At 49.6% G+C, this 26,066-nt stretch overlaps 1 protein-coding gene and 1 long non-coding RNA gene across 5 annotated transcripts in view; one reads left to right on the top strand and one right to left on the bottom strand.

The window, feature by feature from the left end:
* Positions 1-11,155: 11,155 nt before the first annotated feature.
* ERBB3 (erb-b2 receptor tyrosine kinase 3) overlaps positions 11,156-26,066 on the top strand; it is an 18,106-nt gene continuing 3,195 nt past the window's right edge. The window contains exons 1-24 of one of the 4 annotated variants that reach the window (XM_055082044.1): positions 11,156-11,348; positions 15,320-15,471; positions 15,985-16,171; positions 16,890-17,015; positions 17,635-17,700; positions 17,874-17,992; positions 18,101-18,242; positions 18,615-18,728; positions 18,837-18,957; positions 20,545-20,618; positions 20,758-20,848; positions 21,095-21,300; positions 21,505-21,637; positions 21,832-21,922; positions 22,147-22,301; positions 22,706-22,759; positions 23,103-23,244; positions 23,842-23,961; positions 24,087-24,185; positions 24,376-24,561; positions 24,724-24,879; positions 25,126-25,201; positions 25,384-25,530; positions 25,848-25,945. In XM_055082044.1, coding sequence (XP_054938019.1) covers positions 15,415-15,471; positions 15,985-16,171; positions 16,890-17,015; positions 17,635-17,700; positions 17,874-17,992; positions 18,101-18,242; positions 18,615-18,728; positions 18,837-18,957; positions 20,545-20,618; positions 20,758-20,848; positions 21,095-21,300; positions 21,505-21,637; positions 21,832-21,922; positions 22,147-22,301; positions 22,706-22,759; positions 23,103-23,244; positions 23,842-23,961; positions 24,087-24,185; positions 24,376-24,561; positions 24,724-24,879; positions 25,126-25,201; positions 25,384-25,530; positions 25,848-25,945 — 2,760 coding nt within the window. In that variant the 5' untranslated portion in view covers positions 11,156-11,348; positions 15,320-15,414. Of the gene's footprint in view, positions 11,353-15,319; positions 15,472-15,984; positions 16,172-16,889; positions 17,016-17,634; positions 17,701-17,873; positions 17,993-18,100; positions 18,243-18,614; positions 18,729-18,836; positions 18,958-20,544; positions 20,619-20,757; positions 20,849-21,094; positions 21,301-21,504; positions 21,638-21,831; positions 21,923-22,146; positions 22,302-22,705; positions 22,760-23,102; positions 23,245-23,841; positions 23,962-24,086; positions 24,186-24,375; positions 24,562-24,723; positions 24,880-25,125; positions 25,202-25,383; positions 25,531-25,847; positions 25,946-26,066 lie in introns of all 4 variants that reach the window. The other 3 variants (XM_007129347.4, XM_055082042.1, XM_055082043.1) reach the window with 3 other exon arrangements.
* LOC114484760 (uncharacterized) overlaps positions 23,916-26,066 on the bottom strand; it is a 5,985-nt gene continuing 3,834 nt past the window's right edge. The window contains exons 3-4 of the long non-coding RNA XR_003678025.2: positions 25,540-25,600; positions 23,916-24,002 (exon numbers count right to left, since the gene is read on the bottom strand). This is a non-coding gene — a long non-coding RNA (uncharacterized lncRNA). The remainder of the gene's footprint in view (positions 24,003-25,539; positions 25,601-26,066) is intronic.

Genomic DNA, 26,066 nt, shown 5'->3' with positions numbered 1-26,066 from the left:
TGGCCTCTTCCACTCCGGACGCGCAGGCCCAGCGGCCATGCCTCACGGGACCAGCCGCTCTGTGGCATGCAGGATCCCCCCGGACCAGGGCACGAACCCGCGTCCCCCTCTCACTGTTGTGGCCTCTCCCGTTGCGGAGCACAGGCTCCGGACGCGCAGGCTCAGCGGCCATGGCTCACTGGCCTAGCCGCTCCGCGGCATGTGGGATCTTCCCGGACCGGGGCACAAACCCGTGTCCCCTGCATTGGCAGGCGGACTCTCAACCACTGCGCCACCAGGGAAGCCCTCAGCTCTTTTTTTAAAAAATTAATTTAGTTTATTCTTGACTGTGGTCGGGTCTTAGTTGCAGCACATGGGATCTTTGTTGTGGCACGTGCGCTTCTCTCTAGTTGTGGCGTGAGGGTTTTCTCTCCCTAGTTTCGGCACCCGGGCTTAGTTGCCCGACCAGGGATCGAACCCGCGTCCCTGGCATCGGAAGGCAGATTCTTTACCACTGGACCACCAGGGAAGTCCCAGTTTCAGCTCTTATCTTTATTATTTACTTTCCTCTACTTTCTTTGGTTTTTTTTCTCTTTTTCTGACTTCTCGAAATGGATGCCTATGACTAGGGCTACCATACTGGACAACAAAGATCTAAAGGACGCAAAGGTAATGGTCCCCATTGTATCTTTTTTTTTTTTTTTTTCCGGTATGCGGGCCTCTCACTACTGTGGCCTCTTCCACTCCGGACGCGCAGGCCCAGCGGCCATGCCTCACGGGACCAGCCGCTCTGTGGCATGCAGGATCCCCCCGGACCAGGGCACGAACCCGCGTCCCCTGCATCGGCAGGCGGACTCCCAACCACTGCGTCACCAGGGAAGCCCCCCATTGTATCTTAATTTAATTCACCAATCTGGTCCCTGCAAAAAAAAACAATAGATCCTGGAGGATTACAGTGAACTATTGCAAACTCAACCAACTACTAGCCCTAATTGCAGCTGCTTTGCCACATGTGGTATCATTGCTAGAGCAGAAAAATAACTAGGCCTCAACTACATGGTATGCAACCATTGCTCTGGCAAACACATTCTTTTCCATTCCTATCAGAAAGGAGAACAAAAATAGTTCACATTCACTTGAAAAAGGCAACAATATGCATTTACAGTCTTGCCCCAAGGCTATGTTAAATCTCCTGCCCTCTGTCAGAAAATAGTCTAAACAGACCTGACCAGCTGTACATCTCTCAGAACATCATTATACTGATCTGCTATATTGATAACATCATGTAAATTGGACTGGTTGAGCAGGAAGTGGCAAGTATGTCAGATGCCTTTTGGTAAGACACTTGCTCTCCAGAGGGTGAGATACTAACCTTTTTTCAGAGTTCCCTCCAGATTAGTTGCAGCATTGGCGACTGCTCAGCAGTCCAACTTTTCCTTTCCAATCCTGTTTCCTTCCTTTCCTGCAAGTGTTGATCCCAAGAGCACTCACTAATAAACTGCCTGCAGTCTAATCTCCACTTTAGAATTGGCTTCTCTGGAAACTCAACCTATGATCAAGGGAAAAGCTTTACCAGGCAAAAATAAACCAAAAGCAAATTGGGATTTTAATGTGATAAAATTCAAGGCAAATAATTATGGGACAAAGGAGAGAGTATTACACAACAATAAAATAAAGAGAACAAGAAAATATAGCCATCATAAATGTGTTTGCCAACGTAGGCTCAAAATATATAAATTTTAATAGTTAACTTTGGGCTTCCCTGTGGCATAGTGGTTAAGAATCCACTTGCCAATGCAGGGGACACGGGTTCGAGCCCTGCTCGGGGAAGATCGTACATGCCGTGGAGCAACTAAGCCCGTGCGTCACAACTGCTGAGCCTGTGCTCTAGAGCCCGGGAGCCACAACTACTGAGCCCAAGTGCCACAACTACTGAAGCCCACGTGGCTAGAGCCCGTGCTCCGCAACAAGAAGAGGCACCTCAGTGAGAAGCCCGCGCACCGCAACGAAGAGTAGCCCTGCTTGCCGCAACTAGAGAAAGCCTGCATGCAGCAACGAAGACCCAATGCAGCCAAAAAATAAATTAATTAATTTTAAAAAGTAAAACAATAAGCAAAGGTATAAATAAAAGATCTGAATAATACAATTAATAAGTGCAACATATTATATATGAAGAATTCTACATATAACAAATAGATAATACACTTTTTTTAGCACATGTGAAACATTTACAAAACATGACTGTACAAAATTACAAAGGAAGGCTTAATATTACATTTTAAAGAATCAGTATTACACAGCCTATGTTCTATGACTTTAATGCAATAACATGAGAAATTACTAAGCAAAGGATAACTTTTTAAAGTTGACAAATGTCTGGAAACTAAAAACATACTATTAGTTGTAAACTTTGGGTTAAAAAAATAAGAGATATTATGAAATGCTTTAAATAAAAGTTTATCCAATTTTCTAGGATACAATGAAAGCTTTAATTAGAGATGTAGAATGTTAAATATACTTGAAAGAAAGCAAAAATTTTGGAAACTAATGAACAAAGCATTCAACTCAAGAATGAATCAACTATTAGAACTGGAGTTTTTAACATACCCTCTCAGACAAACAATAAGGTGAAATACAGAAAATCTGAAGGATATCGTTAACAAGGTAAACCTGTGAGATATATGAAGACGAAAGAAGAATAAAGAGGCGACTTCCTTGGTCCAGCGGTTAAGACTCCGTGCTCCCAATGCATGGGGCCTGGGTTGGATCTCTGGTTGGGGAACTAGATCCCGCATGCCGCAACTACAGATCCTGCATGTGGCAATGAAGATCCAGCACATGGCAACTAAGACCCGGTGCAACCAAATAAATAAATAAATATTTTTAAAAAAGAATAAAGACAATCATATAATCAATGAACAAGAGAGGAAACAAAAAGAGAACTCTAGCTAGAATGATAAAGAAGACCAAAAAAAAAAAAGATGCAAATAAGCAAAATACAGAATGAAAATGGAACACAGACTCCACAGAATCGGCAGGCGGACGCGCAACCACTGCGCCACCAGGGAAGCCCAATAGGGGTTTTTTTAATGTTAATTTAAATGTAGTTTTCCATTATGGCTTATCACAGGATATTGAATATAGTTCCCTATGCTATACAGTAGGACCTTGTAGTTTATCCAGCCTATATATAATAGTTTGCATCTGCTAATCCCACACTCCCAATCCTTCCCTCCCCCCCCACCTTGGCAACCACAAGTCTGTTCTATATTTGTGAGTCTGTTTTTGTTTCATAGATATGTTCATTTGTGTCATATTTTAGATTCCACATATAAGTGATATCATATGGTATTTGTCTTTCTCTTTCTGATTTCCTTCGCTTAGTATGCTAATCTCTAGGTCCATCCATGTTGCTGCAAATGGCATTATTTCATTCTTTTTAATGGCTGAGTAATATTCCAGTGTATATATATATCACCTCTTCTTTATCCATTCATCTGTCAATGGACATTTAGGTTATTTCCATGTCTTGGCTATTGTAAATAGTGCTGCTATGAACATAGGGGTGCATGTATCTTTTTGAACTACAGTTTTATCTGGGTATGTGCCCAGGAGTGGGATTGCTGGATCATATGGCAATTAAAATTGTAGTTTTTAAAAAAAATTAATTTTTATTGGAGTATAGTTGCTTTACAGTGCTGTGTTAGTTTCTACTGTACAGCTATACTTATACATATATCCCCTCTTTTTTGGATTTCCTTCCCATTTAGGTCACCACAGGGCATTGAGTAGAGTTCCCTGAGCTATACAGTAGGTTCTCATTAGTTATCTATCTTATACATAGTATCAATAGTATATATATGTCAATCCCAATCTCCCAATTCATCCCTCCCCACTTTCCTCCCTTGGTGTCCATATGTTTGTTCTCTACATCTTGTCTCTATTTCTGCTTTGCAAATAAGATAATCTCTACCATTTTTCTAGATTCCACATATATGCGTTAATATATTTGTTTTTCTCTTCCTGAATTACTTCACTCAGTATGACAGTCTCTAGGTCCATCCACATCTCTACAAATGACCCAATTTTATTCTTTTTTATGGCTGAGTAATATTCCATTGTATATATGTACCACATCTTCTTTATCCATTCCTCTGCTGATGGACATTTAGGTTGCTTCCATGTCCTGGCTATTGTAAATCGTGCTGCAATGAACATTGGGGTGCATGTGTCTTTTTGAATTATGGTTTTCTCAAGGTATATGCCCAGCAGTGGGATCGCCTGGTCATATGGTAGTTCTATTTTTAGTTTTTTAAGGAACCTCCATACTGTTCTGCATAGTGGCTGCATTATTTTTAGTTCTTTGAGGAACCTCCATACTGTTTTCCATAATGGCTGTACCAATTACATTCCCACCAATAGTGCAAGAGGGTTCCCTTTTCTCCACACCCTCTCCAGCATTTATTATTGTAGACTTTTTAATGATGGGCATTCTTACTGGTGTGAGGTGGTACCTCGTTGTTTTGATTTGCATTTCTCTAATAATTAGCATTTTTTCGTGTGCCTATTGGCCATTTGTATGTCTTCTTTGGAGAAATGTCTATTTAGGTCTTCTGGGGGAATTCCCTGGTGGTCCAGTGGTTAGGAGTCCGAGCTTTCATTGCCAAGGCCCAGGTTTGATCCCTGGTCAGGGAACTAAGATCCCATATGCCGCATGGCACAGCCAAAAAAAAAAAAAAAAAAAAAAATTTAGGTCTTCTGCGCATTTTTTGATTGGGTTTTGTTTGTTTTGTTTGTTGTTGTTGTTGTTATTGAACTGTAGGAGCTGTTTGTATACTTTGGAAATTAAGCCCTTGTTGGTAGCATCTTTTGCAAATATTTTCTCCCAGTCCGTAGGTTGTGTTTTCGTTTTGTTTATGTTTTCCTTTGGTGTGCAAAAAGCTTATAAGTTTGATTAGGTCCCATTTGTTTAATTTTACTTTTTTTTTTTTTTTTTTTGCGGTACGCGGTCTTCTCACTGTTGTGGCCTCTCCCGTTGCGGAGCACAGGCTCCGGACGCGCAGGCTCAGCGGCCATGGCTCACGGGCCCAGCCGCTCCGCGGCATGTGGGATCTTCCTGGACCGGGACACGAACCCGTGTCCCCTGCATCAGCAGACGGACTCTCAACCACTGTGCCACCAGGGAAGCCCCTAATTTTACTTTTATTTCTATTGCCCTGGGAGACTGACCTAACAAAACATTGGTATGGGGACTTCCCTGGTGGCACAATGGTTAAGAATCTGCCTGCCAATGCAGGGGACACGGGTTCGAGCCCTGGTCCAGGAAGTTCCCGCATGCCAAGGAGCAACTAAGCCTGTGTGCCACAACTACTGAGCCTGTGCTCTAGAGCCCTTCAGCCACAACTACTGAGCCTGTGTGCCACAACTACTGAAGCCCACGCACCTAGAGCCCCTGCTCCGCAACAAGAGGAGCCACCACAATGAGAAGCCCAAGCACGAAGAGTAGCCCTCACTCACCGCAACTAGAGAAAGCCCGTGCGCAGCAACAAAGACCCAACGCGGCCAAAAAAAAAAAAAAAAAAGCAACAATGGTATGATTTACATCAGAGAATGTTTTGCCTATGTTCTCTTCTAGGAGTTTTTTGGTGTCATGTCTTATATTTACGTCTTTAAGCCATTTTGAGTTTATTTAGACACAACAATTTTTTTAAATTTTACTTACTAGATTACTGGTTTATTATAAAAGGATACAACTCAGGGAGCAGCCTGATGGAAGAGATGTATAAGGCAAAGTATGTGGGAGTTTCCATGCCCTCTCCAGGTACCACTCTCTCCACATCTCCACATGTTCACCAACTCAGAAGCTCCCACAACAGATTTTTAAAAAAATAATAACACTATTGGACTTCCCTGGAGGTCCAGTGGTTAAGACTTCTCGCTTCCACTGCAGGGGGCACAGGTCCGATCCCTGGTCTGAGTAATATTCCACATGCTGTGCGGCCAAAAAAACAAAACAGAACAAAACAAACAAAACGATATTATTAATAACCATACACTAATGAATTTATAAGTCTAGGTGAAATGGATAAATTTCTTGGAAAATATAAATAGCAAAATGGATTGAGAAGGAATTTAAAACCAGCAAGCATTAAAGAAATTAAATGTTGGGCTTCCCTGGTGGCACAGTGGTTGGGAGTCCGCCTGTCGAGCAGGGTACACGGGTTCATGCCCCGGTCCAGGAAGATCCCACATGCCGCGGAGCGGCTGGGCCCGTGAGCCATGGCCGCTGAGCCTGCGCGTCCGGAGCCTGTGCTCCGCAACGGGAGAGGCCACAACAGTGAGAGGCCCGCGTATCTCAAAAAAAAAAAAAAAAAAAAGAGAAGAAATTAAATGTTAATCAAAGGGATTTCCCTGGCAGTCCGGTGGTTAGGACTCCGTGCTTTCACTGCCATGGGCCCGGAGCAGCCATAAACAAACAAACAAACAAATAAAGGTTTGAAAAATAAATAAAACGTTAATCAAAGACTTTCCTACCAAAGTTTTGACCCAGATGATTTTACAGATATGTTCTACTGATTTTCAAGAACAGTTTCTTACTACTTCATGCAAGTTTTTCAGAAACTAGAAAAGGAGTGTGCAATTATTTTTTAATATACTAAGTTAACTAGTATTTTACTTAGGACACTTGTATATACACACATAAGTATAAGATGTATATATATACATATACATAAGATGGACCAGTAACATTCATTTCATGCATTTACATTATCCGGTTTTAGGATCAAGATAACGACTATGGGGGCTTCCCTGGTGGCGCAGTGGTTGCGCGTCCGCCTGCCGATGCAGGGGAACCGGGTTCGCGCCCCGGTCTGGGAGGATCCCACATGCCGCGGAGCGGCTGGGCCCGTGAGCCATGGCCGCTGAGCCTGCGCGTCCGGAGCCTGTGCTCCGCAACGGGAGAGGCCGCAGCAGAGGGAGGCCCGCATACCGCAAAAAAAAAAAAAAAAAGATAACGACTATTGGTTGGGTAATATTCATGCTGTACTCAGAAATTTTTTTAAAATAAATTTTAATTAATTTATTTATTTGTGGCTGCATTGGGTCTTCGTTGCTGCGCGCGGGCTATCTCTAGTTGTGGCGAGCAGGGGCTACTCTTTGTTGTGGTGCGCGGGCTTCTCATCGCAGTGGCTTTTCTTGTTGCAGAGCATGGGCTCTAGGCACGCGGGCTTCAGTAGTTGTGGCACTCGGGTTCAGTAGTTGTGGCTCCCGGGCTCTAGAGCGCAGGCTCAGTAGTTGTGGTGCATGGGCTTAGTTGTTCAGCGGCGTGTGGAATCTTCCTGGACCAGGGCTCGAACCCGTGACCCCTGAATTGGCAGGCAGATTCTTAACCACTGCACCACCAGGGAAGTCCCAGAAATTTTTTTTTTTTTTTTTTTTTTGCCCCACAGCATGTGGGATCTTATTTCCCTGACCAGGGATCAAATCCACACCCCCTACATTGGAAGGATGTAGTCTTAACCACTGGACTGCCAGGGAAGTCCCCAGAAATCTTTTTAATGTTCTTATGAGTTGTAATTGTGTATGTGGGGTTTTGTTTGTTTGTTTTTGCATTAATCACTCTTGCAGGGGCTTTTTTTTTTTTTTTTTTTTTGGTGCGGGGGCCGCACTGGGTGGGCATTCAGGATCTTAGTTCCCCACCAGGGATTGAACCAGCACCCCCTGTAGTGGAAGCCTGGAGTCTTAACCACTGGACCGCCAAGCAAGTCCCTGCAGGGGCTTTATGTTAAATAAAACCTACTTGGCATATACGTTTTACCTCTTCTAAGTATTTATTTAACAAGGTCCATTTCAAAGGATTCTGTATGTAAAATACCTCCCCTGAAGTTTTCTCCCTTAAAAAATAACTTTTTAAAAAATGCCCAGTTTTTCTAACTATGTAGTACTAGTATTTTTTAGAATTAAAAATTTACTACTATCGGGACTTCCCTAGTGGCGCAGTGGTTAAGAATCCACCTGCCAATGCAGGGGACACAGGTTCGAGCAGGGGACACGGGCTCAAGCCCTAGTTGGGGAAGATCCCATATGCCGTGGAGCAGCTAAGTCCGTGTGCCACAACTACTGAGCCTGCGCTCTAGAGCCCGCGAGCCACAACCACTGAACCTGTGTGCCACAACTACTGAAGCCCATGCGCCTAGAGCCCATGCCCCACAACAAGAGAAGCCACTGCAATGAGAAGCCACCGCAATGAGAAGCACGCACACTGCAACGAGGAGTAGCCCCCGCTCGCCGCAACTAGAGAAAGCCTGCATGCAGCAACAAAGACCCAACTGCAGCCAAAAATTAATAAATTTTTAAAAAAAATTTACTACTATCAACAAATGATGCTGGAACAACTGGGCATACACATGCTGGTGTGGGGCAGGGGGAGATTATGGGGAAGGAGGAATTGCCAAAAGGCACAAGGAAATTTTCCTGGGTGATGGATATTTTCATTATTTTGATTGTGGTTATGTATGTCAAAACATCACATTGTAGACTTGATATATGTGCAGTTTATTGTATATCAATTATATCGCAATTATACCTCAATAAATCGTTGCCAGGGTGGGGAAGTCTTTAAATATATCAAGATCACAAACCATAAGAATAATAGTGACTAATTAGATTATACCAAAATTAAGGATTTCATTATTGACAGCTAATGATAAAAGTTAGGAAGAGATATTTGCAATGTCTAAAATCATTGAAGGACTAATATGGGAAATACATATACACTAAACTGCTACAGGGAATTCCCTGGCGGTCCAGTGGTTAGGAGTCGGGGCTTTCACTGTCGGGGCCTTGGTTCAGTCCCCGGTAGGGGAAATAAGATCCTGCAAGCCAAGTGGTGCGGCCAAAATAAATAAATGAATAAAATAAACTGCTACAAATCAATTTTTTAAAATGGGAATCTCAATAGAAAAATAGGCAAAGGAAAATGAATAGGCAATTCATAAAAGGAAGACCAAAAGTAAGAAAAAATTTGAGAAGATGTTCAAATACATTAAAGAAATGCAATGAGATATTTTTAATTCATGGCAACTTGGAAATCTGAGTGATGTCAAGGACTTCCCTGGTGGTGCAGTGGTAAGAATCTGCCTGCCAATGCAGGGGACACGGGTTCAAGTCCTGGCTCAGGAAGATCCCACATGCCATGGAGCAACTAAGCCCGTGCGCCACAACTACTGAGCCCACGTACCACAACTATTGAAGCCTGTGTTTCTAGAGCCCGTGCTTTAGAGAAGCCACCGCAATGAGAAGCCTGCACTCAGCAAGGAAGAGCAGCCCCTGAGAGCCACAACTAGAGAAAGCCCCGCAGGCAGCAACGAAGACCCAACGCAGCCAAAAATAAATAAATGTAAAAAATAAATAAATAAAAATAACGTCAAGTATTAGCAAGAAGGTTGGGATATAGAAATCCCACTATTAATGGTGTGACATTCCAGAGACTGTGGAGCTCAATATGCAGAAGAAATTATCACAGAACCAAAGGAGACATGTACGTACAAGGATATTTATTGCAGCATCGCTTGTGGTAGCAGGAAGCTGGAGGCAATCACTGGAGTAGTGACAGATGAAATCCTAGGCAAAAACCGGAGTCCCTCCTTCTGATCACCTGATCATCTCAGCATTGTCACCGGGTGGATGACCTTGGAGTAGTCCCACATTTCCAGTTCTGTAAACTAGAGTGATGTCCCCTAGCTCACATAATTTTTATGTTAAGTGAAACATTCTCTAAGTTGAGGAAGCACTTGCAAACGACGTGGTATATGTATGTATATGTTAATGTTGCTATTACTATTATGACTGTTATGTAAGTGGTCAGGGCAAGATCAACACCCAGAGGGCAAAGGTAGCCTCCAGAGAGGTAGCCTCCCCAGAGAATGGGCCCTATAGGATGAAGATCAATACAAAGCAAGTTTAAAGAATTTTAGCCAGTAATCTTTGCTCTGAGTGAGAGGTGGAATTTTTCTTAATCAAAGTTAAAATGTTCTTGAAATCTTCAGGCTTGAAACTCCGGGGAAGATAATTAGGCTCTCTGGGCAAGATCTGGAATGCAACGCCGTGTGGGGCCTCACTGCCTCCGGTTGGGCACCAGGGGGTGCCCGTCGGATCCACTTGGAGTCTGGCTGGGTTTGGGGCAGCCCCTCGCGGTGCGCCCCAGCGCCTCTGGCCAGAATCCTGGAGCTGGTGCTGGAGGTGCCCAGGGTTCATGCCTTTCAGGGACGCAGTCTCTAGTGCCCTCTCCGCGTCCCCCTCCTTCTCATCTCCAGCGAGAGCCCGGGCCCGGAAGGCCTGGGAAAGTGAGCGCCTGTGGTGGGAACGCTGGCCGCCCCGACGGCGCGGTCCGACCCCAGTGTGCAAGGGGAGGCAGCTGTTCTCCCAGGCGGCCTTGGGGGGCAGCAGAGGGGACGGCGACAGGTGCGGGAGCCCCTCCCGGAGTGGAAGTGAAAAGGCGGGCTTCGGGGTCTGTTCCCAGGCTGGAAGCCACCCCCGCCCCCCAACCAAATCCCCGGGAGAGGCCGGGCCGGCGCCGGGTCTGGAGGAGGAAGCGGCCGGAGACACTGCAATTTCACGCGGCCTCTGGGGCTCGGGTTCCTCGGCAGGGTGCATGAGTTATGGGGTTTCGAGGCGGTTCCGGGGAAACTGAGGTGGCCTGAGCGGGCGGCAAAAACACCCTCCCCCTCAAAAACACACTCAGAGAGAAACATTCACATTCAGACGGAAAATCCCCCAAGTGACCCAACCGGCTAGGGGAGTTGAGTGATTTGGTTAGTGGGCGAGGCCAACTTGCAGGGGGTCGGGCTTTGGAGCGCTCTCCCCACCCCCATTATCTTTCTCCTTTGGAAGCATTTGGGGGCGTTTGGAATCTTGGCCTCCCCTTACTTCAGCTCCCGGAGAAAAATTAGGGCGAGACCCGTCCTGGATCTGCGCGGTCAAGTTGCCGGGCACTGGGGCGTGGGGCGCGCTCGGGGCGGGCCGCCGAGGCTCCAGCAATCGCTACTCCAGCCTCGCGCCCGAGGGGGCGCGGCCGAGACTCACCCCCTCCCCCTGCGCTCCCTTGCAGACTACACCCCTCCCCTGCCATCCCGCCCCAAACTCCGGCTCCGGCTCCGGTTGCAGTTTGCAACCTCCTCTGCCGCCGCTACCAAGTCTCCGGCGGCTCAGGTGGCTCCGCTTAGATGTCCTAGTCCAGGGCCGCCCCCCGGCCAGATTAGGCTGGGCTCCCCTCACTCTCCGCTGGAGTCATGAGAGCGAACGGGGCTCTGCAGGTGCTGGGCTTCCTCCTCAGCCTGGCCCGGGGCTCCGAGGTGGGCAACTCGCAGGCAGGTAAGCGGTGCGGAAGCACCGGCGGGCTCGGAACCTGGGATTCCGAGCCAGATTCGCGGGCTGCCGGAGGCCAGGGGCAGGAGCTCGGGCTGTGCGAGGCTGGGGGTGCGGAGCCCCGGCGCGCTGGGGCCCCCTGGGCGGAGACCGTCAGGATCAGGTTCTCGGCGTGGTCCGGGCGGGGACGGGATTCCCGGACCACTACCTTGCCCCGGCCACCTCCTCCCTACCGTGTCGCGGACCCTCTGATTTGTCTCCGCGGATAGGGCTGATGCTGAAACAGTTCACACTTCTGAGGGGCCCTGCAGGGAGGGGAGCTGGGACCTCCGTTCTGTAAACGTGAGGGGATGATTGGAGGTGGAGATCTTGGAAAGAGCGGGGCAGGGAAGGGGGGTTCTCGGTTTGCTCCCAACCTCCTGCCCCCAGGGGCTCAAAAACCTCCAGTTTTGTTGTTTTACCGGCAGGGCGGAGCTGTGGAAGGCGGGAGGTTGTTGTTGTCTAGTGTTGGAAAACAAGAGAGGCACCTCCTCTTCCGTGAGTGGGCCTGCCCTGTGGAGAGCTGAGATTAACCCAAGGGCCAAGTCCAGGTGACAGCAGGGTGAGAGGCCCCGCAGAGGCCGACTGGCCTCTTTCTCTCAAAATAATAAAGTTAGCTGGTCCCCGACTTGACCAAACTTTTTTTGTCAAGAACCAGATCAATTCAACTAATACTTATTGAGCATCTACTATGTACAAAGCACTGAGCCAGGAGCTATAGGGTCAAGGACTTCCAGACGCTATTTCTCTCTGTCTTTTCTCTCCCCAACCTGAGGGCCAACAGGGCGCCTGTCCTGTCTTCTGAGCCCCCTGTCCTTGGGGGGGGGGTCCTTCTTAGGCCCAGAGTCACCCCCACCCCCATTCCGTTTATTGTCTGGCTGTCTCTAGCAGTCTAGACAAGAGTCAGATTGCTCCTCTGTTCCTCCTCCCACTCCCATGCCAGCTGAGCCCACCTCTTTGGGGTGTCTCTGGGGCCATGGACACCTGAGGGGTGCTGGGGTTGCTGGCATTGGAGGAACCCTGTTGATTTCCTCCCCTCCCCCCAGATCTCAGCTTGGGGTTTGGCACAGTCAGGGCCCCTTCCCCAGGGTGGGAGTGGGAGAAACACCTGTGCTTCCCTCACAGTTGCTGGGCCTAAATTTAGACCCTGGGATCTTGAGATGTGAACACTCCCAGCTGGTGGAGGGCGGGGGTCTGGGGATTGGAGTGGGAGAGACTGAGTAAAGTGACTGTATCAGTGTCCCATCCAGACCCCTGGAATCTTCAGCCGGGAACCCAGGAGTCCCAGATCCTGGCCACCTTCCCTGAGGGAGACAGGAGGCAGGCATGGTTGGGTCTCTTTACCCTTTATCTGGATCCTGCAGCCTCTGGGCATCCGGCCCTGTCTCAGTCCTTCTATAGCCCCTTTGTCCTGGCTGTGATGGGGGGTGGGGGACTTTGGAGAGGAGGCCTCTGGTTAAGGAGGGGCTGGAGATTCTGTGACCCACCCCAGTGCTCTTTACCAAAGGGGGGTCTGTGCCACTGGCCCTCCCTGTGCCCCTAATCCCTGCGTAGAGCAGGGACTTTCTAATTCCCCTACCCCTCCTCTCCTCCCCAAGCTGCCTGCTTCCTCCTCAGAGGTGTTGTTCATACTCTCTTCCCACCCAGCCCTTTGCTCCTGTTTGTGTAATATGGACTTTACCCTCAGGGTGGGTGGCAGGGAACTGGGACCTCGAACACTGTAGCCTCCCAAGCACAGACACAAAGTTTGCACAAACACATATGGGCAGGTGGAATGGATGGGGCCACCTGAAATACTTCCAAATAAGGAAACCCAAGGACAGAACCAGTGTAGATTTCTGGGCCAGTAGGGGAGCTGTGTACGTGTACGAGTACGTGTGTGTGTATGTGTGTGTACGTGTACGAGTACGTGTGTGTGTGTGTGTGTGTGTGTGTGTGTGTGTGTACACACACACACCCCATGGATGGGGCCACCTGAAATACTTCCAAATAAGGAAACCCAAGGACAGAACCAGTGTAGATTTCTGGGCCAGTAGGGGAGCTGTGTACGTGTACGAGTACGTGTGTGTGTGTGTGTGTGTGTGTGTGTGTGTACACGCACACACCCCACTTCCCTGTGCAGAAATCGTGGCTCCTCCCTTATCTGGGGAGAAGGATTGGCGCCTTGACTTGGAAGAGGGGGTGTCCTGCCAGGAAGGGGGTTGGGGTGGCGTTGTTCCAGAAATGACTAACCTCCTAGTCGTTTCGTTTTCAACCCAAGGACCCTAGAGTTCCCAGGCTCCTCTGGGAGCTCCCGGCCTGTTTACCCCTCTGCTGGGTCTAGCTCACCCCTTTCCCTTCATGGGGTGTGATAGGGAATGGGAGCGCTTCAAAGGTCACGTGGTCAGACTAGGGGTGCATCTAGGAGGAGGGGTTGGGGCCTCACCAATCTCCCTCCCTCCATTCACTCCTGCCTCCCACTAGGCTGCCACTGCCTCAGGGAAGGGTGTCTGAGACAGGTGGTATCTACCCCCCCCTCCCCGCAGTCTTTCACTGAGCCAGAGGAGAGACAAGGGGTAGGGCTTCAGGGTCCAACATTTCCCATAGCCCCTCTGTCCTCCATACTTACAAAGTAAAGTGAACCCCCAAGACTGACATGCCCCATGTACCTCGAGTCTAGGCTCTCCCTAATGTGAGTGAGAGTGCCATGTTGGAAGGATTCTTTTTTTTTTTAATATTAATTAATTTATTTTTGGCTGTGTTGGGTCTTCATTTCTGTGCGAGGGCTTTCTCTAGTTGCGGCAAGCCGGGGCCACTCTTCATCGCGGTGCGCGGGCCTCTCACTCTCGCGGCCTCTCTTGTTGCGGAGCACAAGCTCCAGACGCGCAGGCTCAGTAGTTGTGGCGCACGGGCCTAGTTGCTCCGCGGCATGTGGGGATCTTCCCAGACCAGGGCTTGAACCCGTGTCCCCTGCATTGGCAGGCAGATTCTCAACCACTGCGCCACCCAGGGAAGCCCTGGAAGGCTTCTTAATGAATCTCCTCTGACAATGAAATTGGGTAGAAGGCTTAGAATGGAGGCAGTCGGCTGCTGTTTCCATCCGGCTTCTCTGTATTTGCTGAAAAATACTCTAGGGCTGGAAAGTGTGATGCTGAGGGAGCTGGAGTGGGCTGGGATGCGGAACGGAGTGAGAGGAAAGCCAGAGTTGAGGAAGGGGGTGCGAGGTGGGCAGTCAGCCCCCTATCTTCCAGCTTTATAGACAGAGCTCACACTGAGCCCCCCACGCCACCACCAGAGGCCCCCTGCCAGTGAGGTCACTCGTCTGAGCCCAAGGCTTGAGGGGAGAGGGGGGCTGCAGCTGAGGACAGGGTGTCTGGGGACAGGGTGGGGCAGCCCCCTCCTCCTAAATAGAATCGCCTCATTGTGGGCCGGACCGTGGCCCCAGGCACTGCCCCCGCCCTCTGCCCCCATCCCACCCTCGGTAGACACAATAGGGGCTGTGTGCTGCCCCAAAGAGATATTTATTCCAGGACCTAGGAGGCAGGATGGGGGTAGAGAAGTGCCCTGGTTGGAGCGGGGGAAGGGAAGAGGAGGGTAACCAAGCTGTGGTCCTTTTCTAACTTCTTTCTAGGGAGGGGAAAACAACCCCACATCCTCCTTGATTAACTCCTTAGCACCTAAAGTAGTACCCAGTAGAGGCACAGAGGAGGCCCAGGTGGGAAAAGGAAATCTTTTCACCTTCCTGTTCAGGGGGCCAGTGAAGGGATTCTGGGAAAAGAGGAAGTTTAGGCTCTCAGTCTGGCCTTGGCATCTGCCTCTAGGGCGGAGGGTTGGAGGCAGCTGCCTCTGATCGTGCTAAATGTTACTGGAAGAGGGCAACCAAGGGGTGGTCTTGGGGGACGGGGCTGAAAATTTGTGTCCAGGCCTCTGCCATTCTTACCTCCACTTGGAACAGTGTGCCCTGGGACTCTGAATGGGCTGAGTGTGACCGGCGATGCCGAGAACCAGTACCAGACACTGTACAAGCTCTACGAGAGGTGTGAGGTGGTGATGGGGAACCTGGAGATCGTGCTCACAGGACACAATGCTGACCTCTCCTTCCTGCAGGTTAGAGTGCCGACCTCCTTCCTCGACCTCTTCCCCCTTGTCCTCCGTACAGAAGCCTCTTTCCTGTCCTCAGGGCTGGAGTTGAGCATTCCTAAGACTCCATGGTTCCTAAGATCCAAGCCAGTGTGTTTATGGGGCAATGATTGGAATCTGGGGCCTGTGGACTGGTCGCTGTAGCCGGGGATGCACAGGGGCTGGCCCTGAGAAGGGGGCGGGGGCAGGGTGGGGTTCTGCACCAGGGACCAAGAGGCACCTGGGGAGGTGAGGAAGGGATAAATAAGCAAGGACCCTCCTGGCCTGAGGAGCCCTGAGAAGGAAAGGCTAGGAGCCTAGAATTCCTCGGTCATTTCTGCAGCTTGTCTTCACTTGCAGAAGTTGTGTGGCGCCTGCTACTCCCTACTCCAAAACAGGACTTGGAGGAGCTAGAGCTTCCTCAGTGCCTTAGGGAGGGAAAGCGGATTGAGACTTCTTGCCCCGCTCTCCCTCTCACCCACACGATCTGCTCCATCACAGTGGATCCGAGAAGTGACCGGCTACGTCCTTGTGGCCATGAATGAGTTCTCTACGCTGCCACTGCCCAACCTCCGAGTGGTGCGGGGGACCCAGGTCTACGATGGGAAGTTTGCCATCTTTGTCATGTTGAACTACAACACCAACTCCAGCCATGCTCTGCGCCAGCTCCGCTTTACTCAGCTCACTGGTCAGTTCCTGGTGATTCCTTCCAGCCCTGCCCCTCAGCCAACCTGCTGACAGGTGCCTCTTTGATGATGACCCAAGACTGCTCTCTCTAAGTACCCCCGTTCAAGGTGCCCACCACCTTGACCACCACAGTCTAAAGGTCCACTCCTCCTTAAATGATAGAGGGCCCTAACAGGGAGCTGAGGCATCTGTCCCCGGGGAGGGTCCTTATGTCCTGGTGGGGCTGGGGTTGGAGCTGAGGCTGTTACACATTCTTCTAACTTCCGAGTACAGTGTCCCTTGATGTCCCTCCTTCCCTGGGAACGGGAATCCTCCCTCCCGCCCTCACAAGTCGCCCCAAGCTGGAGGACTAGAGGGGTTAAATACCACCTGGCCACCTTCTAATTCTGCCTGTCCCAGTCAGTTGAACAACACACAGGTAGGGCATGCGGGGGTGGGGAGGTGTGGATTTGAGTCAGGGATCTACTCTCCTTTCCCTTCCCCTCCCTGACTCGCTAAACCGGATCTGGACAGGTGTCTGAGGAGGCAGGACTTTCTTTTGGCCTGCTCCTCCTCTTACAAGGCGCGCCTCCTCTGCAGTTTGGATTTAATTGGACACATCCATCTGCCCATGTCCTCTGCTCCTGACTCGGGTGGCCTTTCAGACTGGTGGGGAGGCAGGGAAAAGGAGGACTTCCCTGACTAGCCCTTGACCCTGGCACTTCTCTTCCCTACCTCAGAGATTCTGTCAGGGGGCGTTTACATTGAGAAGAATGATAAACTTTGTCACATGGACACAGTTGACTGGAGGGACATCGTGCGGGACCGAGACGCCGAGATAGTGGTGAAGGACAACGGCAGGACCTGTGAGTGGCCATGATCAAGACTGCCCCCTGGCCCCCACCCAACCAGAATGACTCCTTTCCCCTCATCAATATGTCCCTAATGTGAACCCAGCTGCCACTGAACAAACCTCAGGCTCTAAGTCAAGGAGCCTGCCAGGAGGGAGCAGGTCAGTCCCCTAGAACCTGAACCGCAGAAGCAGCATACGAAGGAAAGGGGCTAAAGAGCTCTGTGCTCTGAGTGGGAAGCCGGGTCTCTGGACTCCACATCCATTTCTCCTTCCACTCCAACATCGTTCCCACCTAGCCCTGACCGCAGTCTGCCACTCCCTGGCCACTCACTCACACATATTCCTACTGGGTTCAGTTTGCCAAGAAGAACCAAATTCCTGGGTTGGGACTGGGCTGAGTGAGGCATGTGCCCCGGGCCCTCCCCTCAGCTGCCCTGTGGGTGGTGTGGAGGCACGGCTCCACCCCTTGCTGACAGGTTCACTTGAGCCCAGCCCAGCTCTGCTGGGGCAAGGAGGGATGCTGCCCTGGCTCTTCGCTTCCCGGGACTGGGTGCCTGTGTGCTGACATCATACCCTGCTGATTTGAGCAAGCCTTTCTGACAGCCGCTTGTGCTACTTTCCCTCCCAACCAGGTCCCCCCTGTCATGAGGTCTGCAAGGGGCGATGCTGGGGTCCTGGACCAGAAGACTGCCAGACACGTGGGTTTACTTCATTTTAAAGACTCCAAACTCATATACACTTTCATATCCTTGCCCACCCCAGCCTGTGTCGACACGGGGGTAGCGATGAGCCTATAAGGCAAGAGGGTGAGAGATAGCCTCAGAATACAGCCCTGTGAGCCCTGACAGCTGTGCTTTCTCTCCGTGCGTAGTGACCAAGACCATCTGTGCCCCTCAGTGTAATGGTCACTGCTTTGGGCCGAACCCCAACCAGTGCTGCCACGACGAGTGTGCAGGGGGCTGCTCGGGCCCTCAGGACACAGACTGCTTTGTACGTACTGTTACCACCGCTTGCCTGTTCTGAAACGGGATGTGGGCTTTGGGGAGGAGGTAGGGGTCCATATGTAACATGAGTCTTATGAGCCTTCTGTGTTCCTAGGCCTGCCGGCTTTTCAATGACAGTGGAGCCTGTGTACGCCAGTGTCCACAGCCTCTTGTCTACAACAAGCTAACTTTCCAGCTGGAACCCAATCCCCACACCAAGTATCAGTATGGAGGAGTTTGTGTAGCCAGCTGTCCCCGTAAGTGTCTGAAGGGAAGGAACAATGGTAGTGGAACCAGGATTTTAGATGAAATTTTAGGAGGCAAAATGGATCAAGTTGGGTGGTTAATAGAGGATATAGAGGGCAACTGGTTGTGATCATCAGGTCACCCCTCATGAATGACCCCTATGTCCCGTTCCCGCATCCGTCTCCCCATGACTTCCAGCAATTGCTCCTAGTTCTGCTCTTTGGATCCAAAGAGCAAAGGGCCTTTCTAATCCATGAGACAGCACTTAAGGAACCTCGGGTGGTCAATTGGAGCAAATGCAGTGCAGAGCAGGACGAAGGAGGTTCAGCTGGTAGTTGGCAGTGTTCCTCCCTCATCTCTAATGGTGCCCTCCTCCCTCCTAGATAACTTTGTGGTGGATCAAACATCTTGTGTCAGGGCTTGTCCTCCTGACAAAATGGAAGTAGATAAAAATGGACTCAAGATATGTGAACCTTGTGGGGGTCTGTGCCCCAAAGGTGAGTAAGAGATGGTAAGGAGCTGGTGAAGAGATACCCTTTCCCCTGAGACTACTCAGACTCCACCCCCCACACCCCCTCCCCAGTGAGCCTCTTCTGTGTTTACAGCTTGTGAGGGGACGGGCTCTGGGAGCCGCTTCCAGACTGTGGACTCGAGCAACATTGATGGATTTGTGAACTGCACCAAGATCCTGGGCAACCTGGACTTTCTTATCACTGGCCTCAATGGGTTAGATTCTGCTTTCATCCCCTGATCCCCCACCCCAACCACCTGCTCACGGTTCACTGCATTGGTTCAAGCCTACATATGTGGAGCTGATCAGGAATCTAGATCATAAAATCTTAGAGGTCACAAAGGACCTGACAGTGCTTAACTCCCCAGCCAGGGCTTGAATCCCCTCAGATACCCCTAAGCAATCCAGCCAGCTGAGTGGCAAGGGACAGGGACACTGTGTCCTCCTTCTTAAAGGTTTCTAAATGTTCTTACTTAAATTGGATAAAAATCTGTCTCATGACTTCCAGCTGTTTCCCCTAGTTCTGCTTCTTGGTTTGGAGCCACAAAGAGCAAAGGGACATTCTAATCCATAGGACAGCATTTACAGTGAGTGAGTGTGTGTGTGTGAGTATGTGAAATGTTAGGGCCACCTGTCTACTTTGGACACAATTTTAGATCTAAAGTTGCAAAAAATGGTATAAAGATTTCACATACACTCTTTATTCAGATCCCCCAAATGTTACCAATGTACCACATGTTTATCATTTCTGTCTCTACACACCACACACACTATATATACATGCTCTTGTTTTTCTGAACCACTTGAAGGTAAATTTCCAGACATGGTGTCCCCTCACCCCAGTTACATTTCAGTGTGTATTCCTTGAAAACAAGACCATTTTCTTACAAAACCATAGTACAATTGTTTAAATCGGGAAATTAGCATTGATACAAAATGTTATCTAATCTACAGACCATAATCGGATTTCGCTAATAGTCTTGCTCACCACCTGGATCACACATTTACATTTGGTGTCTCTTCAGTCTCCTTTAATCTGTCACAGTTCATGACCTTGACATTGCTGATGAGTACAGGTCAGGTGACTGGTAGTATGTTCCTCAGTTGGGGTTTATCTAATGTTGCCTCACACTTAGATTCAAGTTTTGCATTTTTGATAGGAATACTACAGATGTATTCTCAGGGCATCGTATTAAGGAGGCACATGATGTTGATTTGTTCCATCATTGGTGATGATACCTCTGGTCACTTGGTTAAGGTGGCGTCTACCAGCTTTTCTACTGTAAAGTTACTATTTTCCTTTTGCAATTAATAAGTATCTTGTGGGGAGATATTTGCCTGAAGCAGTTTTTATGAGAATTGCCAAATGATGATTTTCTAACTCCATTATTCCTCTTGTATTTATTTGTTGGCATTCTCGTGTTAGGGAGAGCCTTCCCTTCCTGTTTATTTACTTACTTGTTTGTGTGTTTAATCTGTGTGGATACTTGTTTTAGTCAACATTTCAGAGTCTCTTACAATCATTATTCCAGTTGTCCTTGGTCTGCTCATTGTGGGGCCCCTTCATGATGGCTCCTGTGTTCTTTGGGCTTATACCCGTCATGCTTTGAGCATTTCCTTACTTTTTGCACAGGATGCTGTAGGCTCATGTTATATTTCTCCTGCCTCAGCCATTTCTCCCAAGAGTCCTGTTTCCTTTTAGTGGAGAACGCTATTTGAAAACTAAGTTCTGAGGCTAGGCATGCTCGCTGCTACTTGGTCATGCCTCTACCTTGTTGACTGGTTTTTACTGTTCTCCTCAGAGACCCCTGGCACAAGATCCCTGCTCTGGACCCTGAGAAGCTCAATGTCTTCCGGACAGTGCGGGAGATCACAGGTGAATGGGAGGAGAGGCTGCCCCTGCTGAGTATACCACTTGAGAAAATCATGTGCCAGGCATCAGGGGAGGGAGCAGGCAAACCTGAGAAAGGAAGGGGAGAGGCTCCCCACTCATATGCTCCTCTCCAACCCCTCAGGTTACCTGAACATCCAGTCCTGGCCTCCCCACATGCACAACTTCAGTGTCTTTTCCAACCTGACAACCATTGGGGGCCGAAGCCTCTACAAGTGAGTAAGGGATGTGGAGGTCCTCGCATCTCCGGGCAAAGAACCCAGTTTCTCAGGCATCCTTGAGTGAAATACAAGGCATGGTCTCATACAGTGGGAGTTTGATGGGGCAAAGGCTAAAGGAGCGGGGAGTCCCTCTCAGTGGGTTGATTAGCCCAGAGCAAATTTGTTGAATGGAAATGAATCCACTGCGTCCTCAGTATTTCCTCTGTAGCCTCCCCTCTCATCCAGTCTCCTTGTTCTCAGCCGGGGCTTCTCACTGTTGATCATGAAGAACTTGAATGTAACATCTCTGGGCCTCCGATCCTTGAAAGAAATTAGTGCTGGGCGTATCTACATAAGTGCCAATCGACAGCTCTGCTACCACCATTCTTTGAACTGGACCAGGCTGCTTCGGGGGCCTTCGGAAGAGAGACTGGACATCAAGCATAATCGGCCCCGCAGAGACTGTGGTAAGGGAAAGGGCCCACGGACAGGGCGGTGGAATCAGGCAGGAGAGGGGTGTAAGGGCTGCTCTGCCCTGCAAGTGGGAGTAGGGATGGGGGACAGAGCCAAGGAGAGGGGGACATTAGGCTGGAAGCAGTAACGAGCAAGAGTTCAGGAAAAGGCTTGTTAGGAGAACTGAGACTCCTCCTAACCCACCCCTTCCTTTCCAGTGGCAGAAGGCAAAGTGTGTGACCCACTGTGCTCCTCTGGGGGATGCTGGGGCCCAGGCCCCAGTCAGTGCCTATCTTGCCGAAACTACAGCCGAGGAGGTGTCTGTGTGACCCACTGCAACTTTCTGAATGGGTACAGTGAGGGGGGAGAGTCAAGAAGGGGTTGGGGGATGGAGCTGTTCAGGTGGCACCTGAAAGCCTTTAGACAACTTTCTGTATATGCCTTGGTGGGAATTAGGTAGGAGGCCCTGTGGTTGGGGCATCAGAGCATAAAGGTCAGGCCTTGGAAGTGACCCACCTCCCTTTAACCCCGGCCCCCCACTGCAGGGAGCCTCGTGAGTTTGACCATGAAGCTGAATGCTTTTCCTGCCACCCGGAATGCCAACCCATGGAGGGCACTACCACGTGCAATGGCTCGGTAAAGTAGCAGCCCCAGGATTTCTAAGGGAGAGAGGGCGGGGCAACACTGGAGGGTCTAGGGAATGATATGGCCAAATTTCAAGGCCACAGAGAGGCACAGGGAGGCCAGATAATGCTAGGGTCTGTGAATGGAGGATCCTAAATGGCTGGGCTAGTTCTTGTTGGGAAGTATGGAATTGATCTTGGAATACCATGCTTCCTGACCTTCTCTCTTCCACCCAGGGCTCTGATGCTTGTGCCCAGTGTGCCCATTTTCGAGATGGGCCCCACTGTGTGAGCAGCTGCCCCTTTGGAGTCCTCGGTGCCAAGGGCCCCATCTACAAGTACCCAGATGCTCAGAATGAATGTCGGCCCTGTCATGAGAACTGCACCCAGGGGTCAGTGATGGGATGATAAAAGGGTGTTGGCAGAGGGGTAAGAGTACAGAACTAGAGGGAAAGAAGACGGTGAGGGGAGCAAAAAGAAAAAAGGAACTATGACTTAAGAACCACTCCCAGCTGTGTAGCAAAGGATTGGAGAAAGGGAAACTCAGTAACAGCACAAAATGATGCTACAATTTGGGGAACCTGGAATAACCTCAGCTCAGAGGAGTTTCATTCAAGAGAGGGACTCAGGGAGGATTGGTGAGCCAGAGATGGGAGCCATGTCTTGGGATATGCTTTGGGCTTCAGGATGGGATGCCATGGTAGGGTCTGAAACAATGTACATTGAGACTGTTGGAATTGAGCTTCCTGTGGAAGTCTACCAAGCTCCCATTTAAGGAGGTGACTTTCTTCTCCAGGTGTAAGGGACCAGAGCTACAAGACTGTTTAGGCCAAACACTGGCACTGATCAGGTATGGTGGGCTTGGAGATTTAGGGAGCTGGGAATATTTGGGGAAGGGCCGTTACCTCCTGAGAAGAGTTAAGTCTCTATTCGTTCTGGCCTTCTATATACAGGCTACTATCACTGGACTTGGGGACACAAGAATCCAGGCTTCTGGTCTTCCCTTCCTAAGATTAACTTGCAGTAGTCTTGGGGTGGAGATTGAGGTTAACCCCTTCATTGCTCAAGGACATATGTAGATGTGAATGTTAACTTCTTGCCCCAGATCTGCGCTATACCTTTAGTACAGGTGTAAATGACATTTGTAAGGGAAGTGTAGACCCAGGATAATTCTGGGCTTTTCTGTCCCACAGCAAAACCCATCTGGCAATGGCTTTAACAGTGGTGGTAGGATTGGCGGTGATTTTCCTGATCCTGGGCAGCACTTTTCTCTATTGGCGTGGGCGCCGGATTCAGAATAAGAGGGCTATGAGGCGCTACTTGGAACGGGGTGAGGTGAGTGCCTAGCTTACCCTTGAAACATACCCTATACCATCACCCTTTTAAGATCTTCTTCCTTCCCCAGAGCTTTGATCCCTTTCTTCAAGGAGGTAGTATGGTCCATTAGAAAGGACTCTGGCCAGAGAAATGGGAGACATGAATTCTAGTCCTGATTTTGCCATTAATTTGCCATATGACTTTGAAGAAGTTAGCTTCCTTCTCTGTGCCTCAGTTTATGCATGTATACAGAGGAAATAATAATATTCATCCTTACAAGACGGCTGTAAGGGTGAAAGGGGATGATGTATGTGAAAGTTCTTTGAAAAACAGAGAGAACTGTATAAAAGTACTCAAGGTGATAGTATTACCAACTCTCTCCCATCAAAGGGAAAACCTGACCCTCTTGATTTCTGGTCTCATGAACACAAACGACTTAATCCTCAGGTCTTTTATTCCTCCATATGCCTGCAATGCTTTCCAAGACTAGAGACATTCCTCTTCCTGCTCCCACCCCTTTGGGCTTTGCTGCTCTTGGCATCCACCTATGGGGAGGGGGTTGGAGAGGGACATGGGACTGGGCTTTCCTGAGTACCTCCTTTCCATCTGTTCCAGAGCGTAGAGCCTCTGGATCCCAGTGAGAAGGCTAACAAAGTCTCGGCCAGAATCTTCAAAGAAACAGAGCTGAAGAAGCTTAAAGTGCTGGGCTTGGGCGTCTTCGGAACTGTGCACAAAGTGAGTGGCTCACAGGAAGTCTGTGGAGGTGGGAAAAGGATCTAGGGCAAAGGAGGGAAAGATTCAGAGACAGGACTAGCCTGGGGAGAATGACCTTAGGCTGACTCCTGCCCAAAATTTCCCAGGGAGTGTGGATTCCTGAGGGTGAATCGATCAAGATTCCAGTCTGCATTAAAGTCATTGAGGACAAGAGTGGACGGCAAAGTTTTCAATCTGTGACGGATGTAAGTGAAGGCAGGGTGTTCTGTGTGCCACTAGGAGAGGGTTGATATTAGATACGATTATGTAGAAGCACGGTCTTGTGTTAGCAGATACTGTGTTAGCCATGTTGATGTCTTCGAATGTTGGGGGATTCCTGGTCTGGTTTTATGTGACCCTGTTTGTTCCCAGGATGACCTTCTTTGTGTCTCTTAGCATATGCTGGCCATTGGCAGCCTCGACCATGCCCACATTGTACGGCTGCTGGGACTGTGCCCAGGGTCATCTCTGCAGCTCATCACTCAGTACCTGCCTCTGGGCTCCCTGCTGGATCATGTGAGACAACACCGTGGGGCACTGGGGCCACAGCTGCTGCTCAACTGGGGCGTCCAAATTGCCAAGGTGAGTGAGAGGAGACTGGAGGAGTTCTAAGATGAAACTGCCTGCGGGCCCACAGGGAGGGGACCAGGAGGTTCAAGTGTTGAGAGGTGCCTTAGGGTTTGAGGTGATTCTGAAGCTCAAGGACCAATTTCCCCAACCTTGAGAATACTTCCTTCCCTATAGGGAATGTACTACCTTGAGGAACATGGTATGGTGCACAGGAACCTGGCTGCCCGAAATGTGCTACTGAAGTCACCCAGTCAAGTTCAGGTGGCAGATTTTGGGGTTGCTGACTTGCTGCCCCCTGATGATAAGCAGCTACTGCACAGTGAGGCCAAGGTAAGGCGACACAGAGGCTGGGTAAGGAGGCAGGGGTGGAGTGAAGCATGGGGACGGGAAGCACTCTGTGGTCTCTTTGAGAGGCCAGCAGATGCTGCAGGGTTAGTCCAAGGAGAAGAACCTGGAGATGCCAGAAATAAAAGTTTGGAGAGCAACAAAGAAAAGAACGATGGAGAACATGGGTTTAGAAATGCTAAGAAAATGTGTGGAAATCAGCTGGTGACACCTTTGTCTTTAATCCCCCAGACTCCAATTAAGTGGATGGCCCTCGAGAGTATCCACTTTGGGAAATACACACACCAGAGTGACGTCTGGAGCTATGGTCAGTCCATCTGGATGCCCACCATACCATCACTGGCCCAAATTCCACAGATGCCTTTTGAGACCCTTTCTTAGAATCTCTAAGCCCTTCAGATCCTGGGTCAGATCGAGTTCTGCCTTCCCTTCATCTGCATGCCCATGTCTACTATTTTGCCATCAACTAGTCATGTCTTCCTATACCAGGAGTGACAGTTTGGGAGCTGATGACCTTTGGGGCAGAGCCCTATGCAGGGCTGCGACTGGCTGAGGTACCAGATCTGCTGGAGAAGGGGGAGCGGTTGGCACAGCCCCAGATCTGTACCATTGACGTCTACATGGTCATGGTCAAGTGTGAGTTACCTGCTGATCTCAGCCTTTTTTTTTTTTTTTGACTCCATTACTGCTTCATTGGACTGAAAACCTAAAAGGCATAGATAAACAATGCTCAGTGATGAAAAGTGAATACCCAGAACCGCGGTGCATGCCCCAAATGGTCTCCGCCCAATAAACACTAAGCACTCTCCACATTATTGACGCCGATGGCATCTACGTGGATGTCAGGCTCCCCACACAAAGATGAGGGAACAAAGCATCAGCCATTTTCTAAGTAGCTTCCCTCCCTACTCCACTCCCCTCTTATCGCTCTCCTTCCTACATCTTACCCCCAGGTTGGATGATTGATGAGAACATTCGCCCAACCTTTAAAGAACTAGCCAATGAGTTCACCAGGATGGCCCGAGACCCACCGCGGTACCTGGTCATAAAGGTGAGTGGAGATTAGGAGGTGCCAAGGAGATCAAGAGAAAAGGGAACTTGGGGGCTTCCCTGGTGGCGCAGTGGTTGCGCGTCCGCCTGCCGATGCAGGGGAACCGGGTTCGCGCCCCGGT

Source organism: Physeter macrocephalus, unplaced genomic scaffold (assembly GCF_002837175.3).
Source record: "Physeter macrocephalus isolate SW-GA unplaced genomic scaffold, ASM283717v5 random_6, whole genome shotgun sequence".
Lineage (NCBI taxonomy): Eukaryota > Metazoa > Chordata > Mammalia > Artiodactyla > Physeteridae > Physeter > Physeter macrocephalus.
This window is presented reverse-complemented; position numbering and strand designations above follow the sequence as displayed.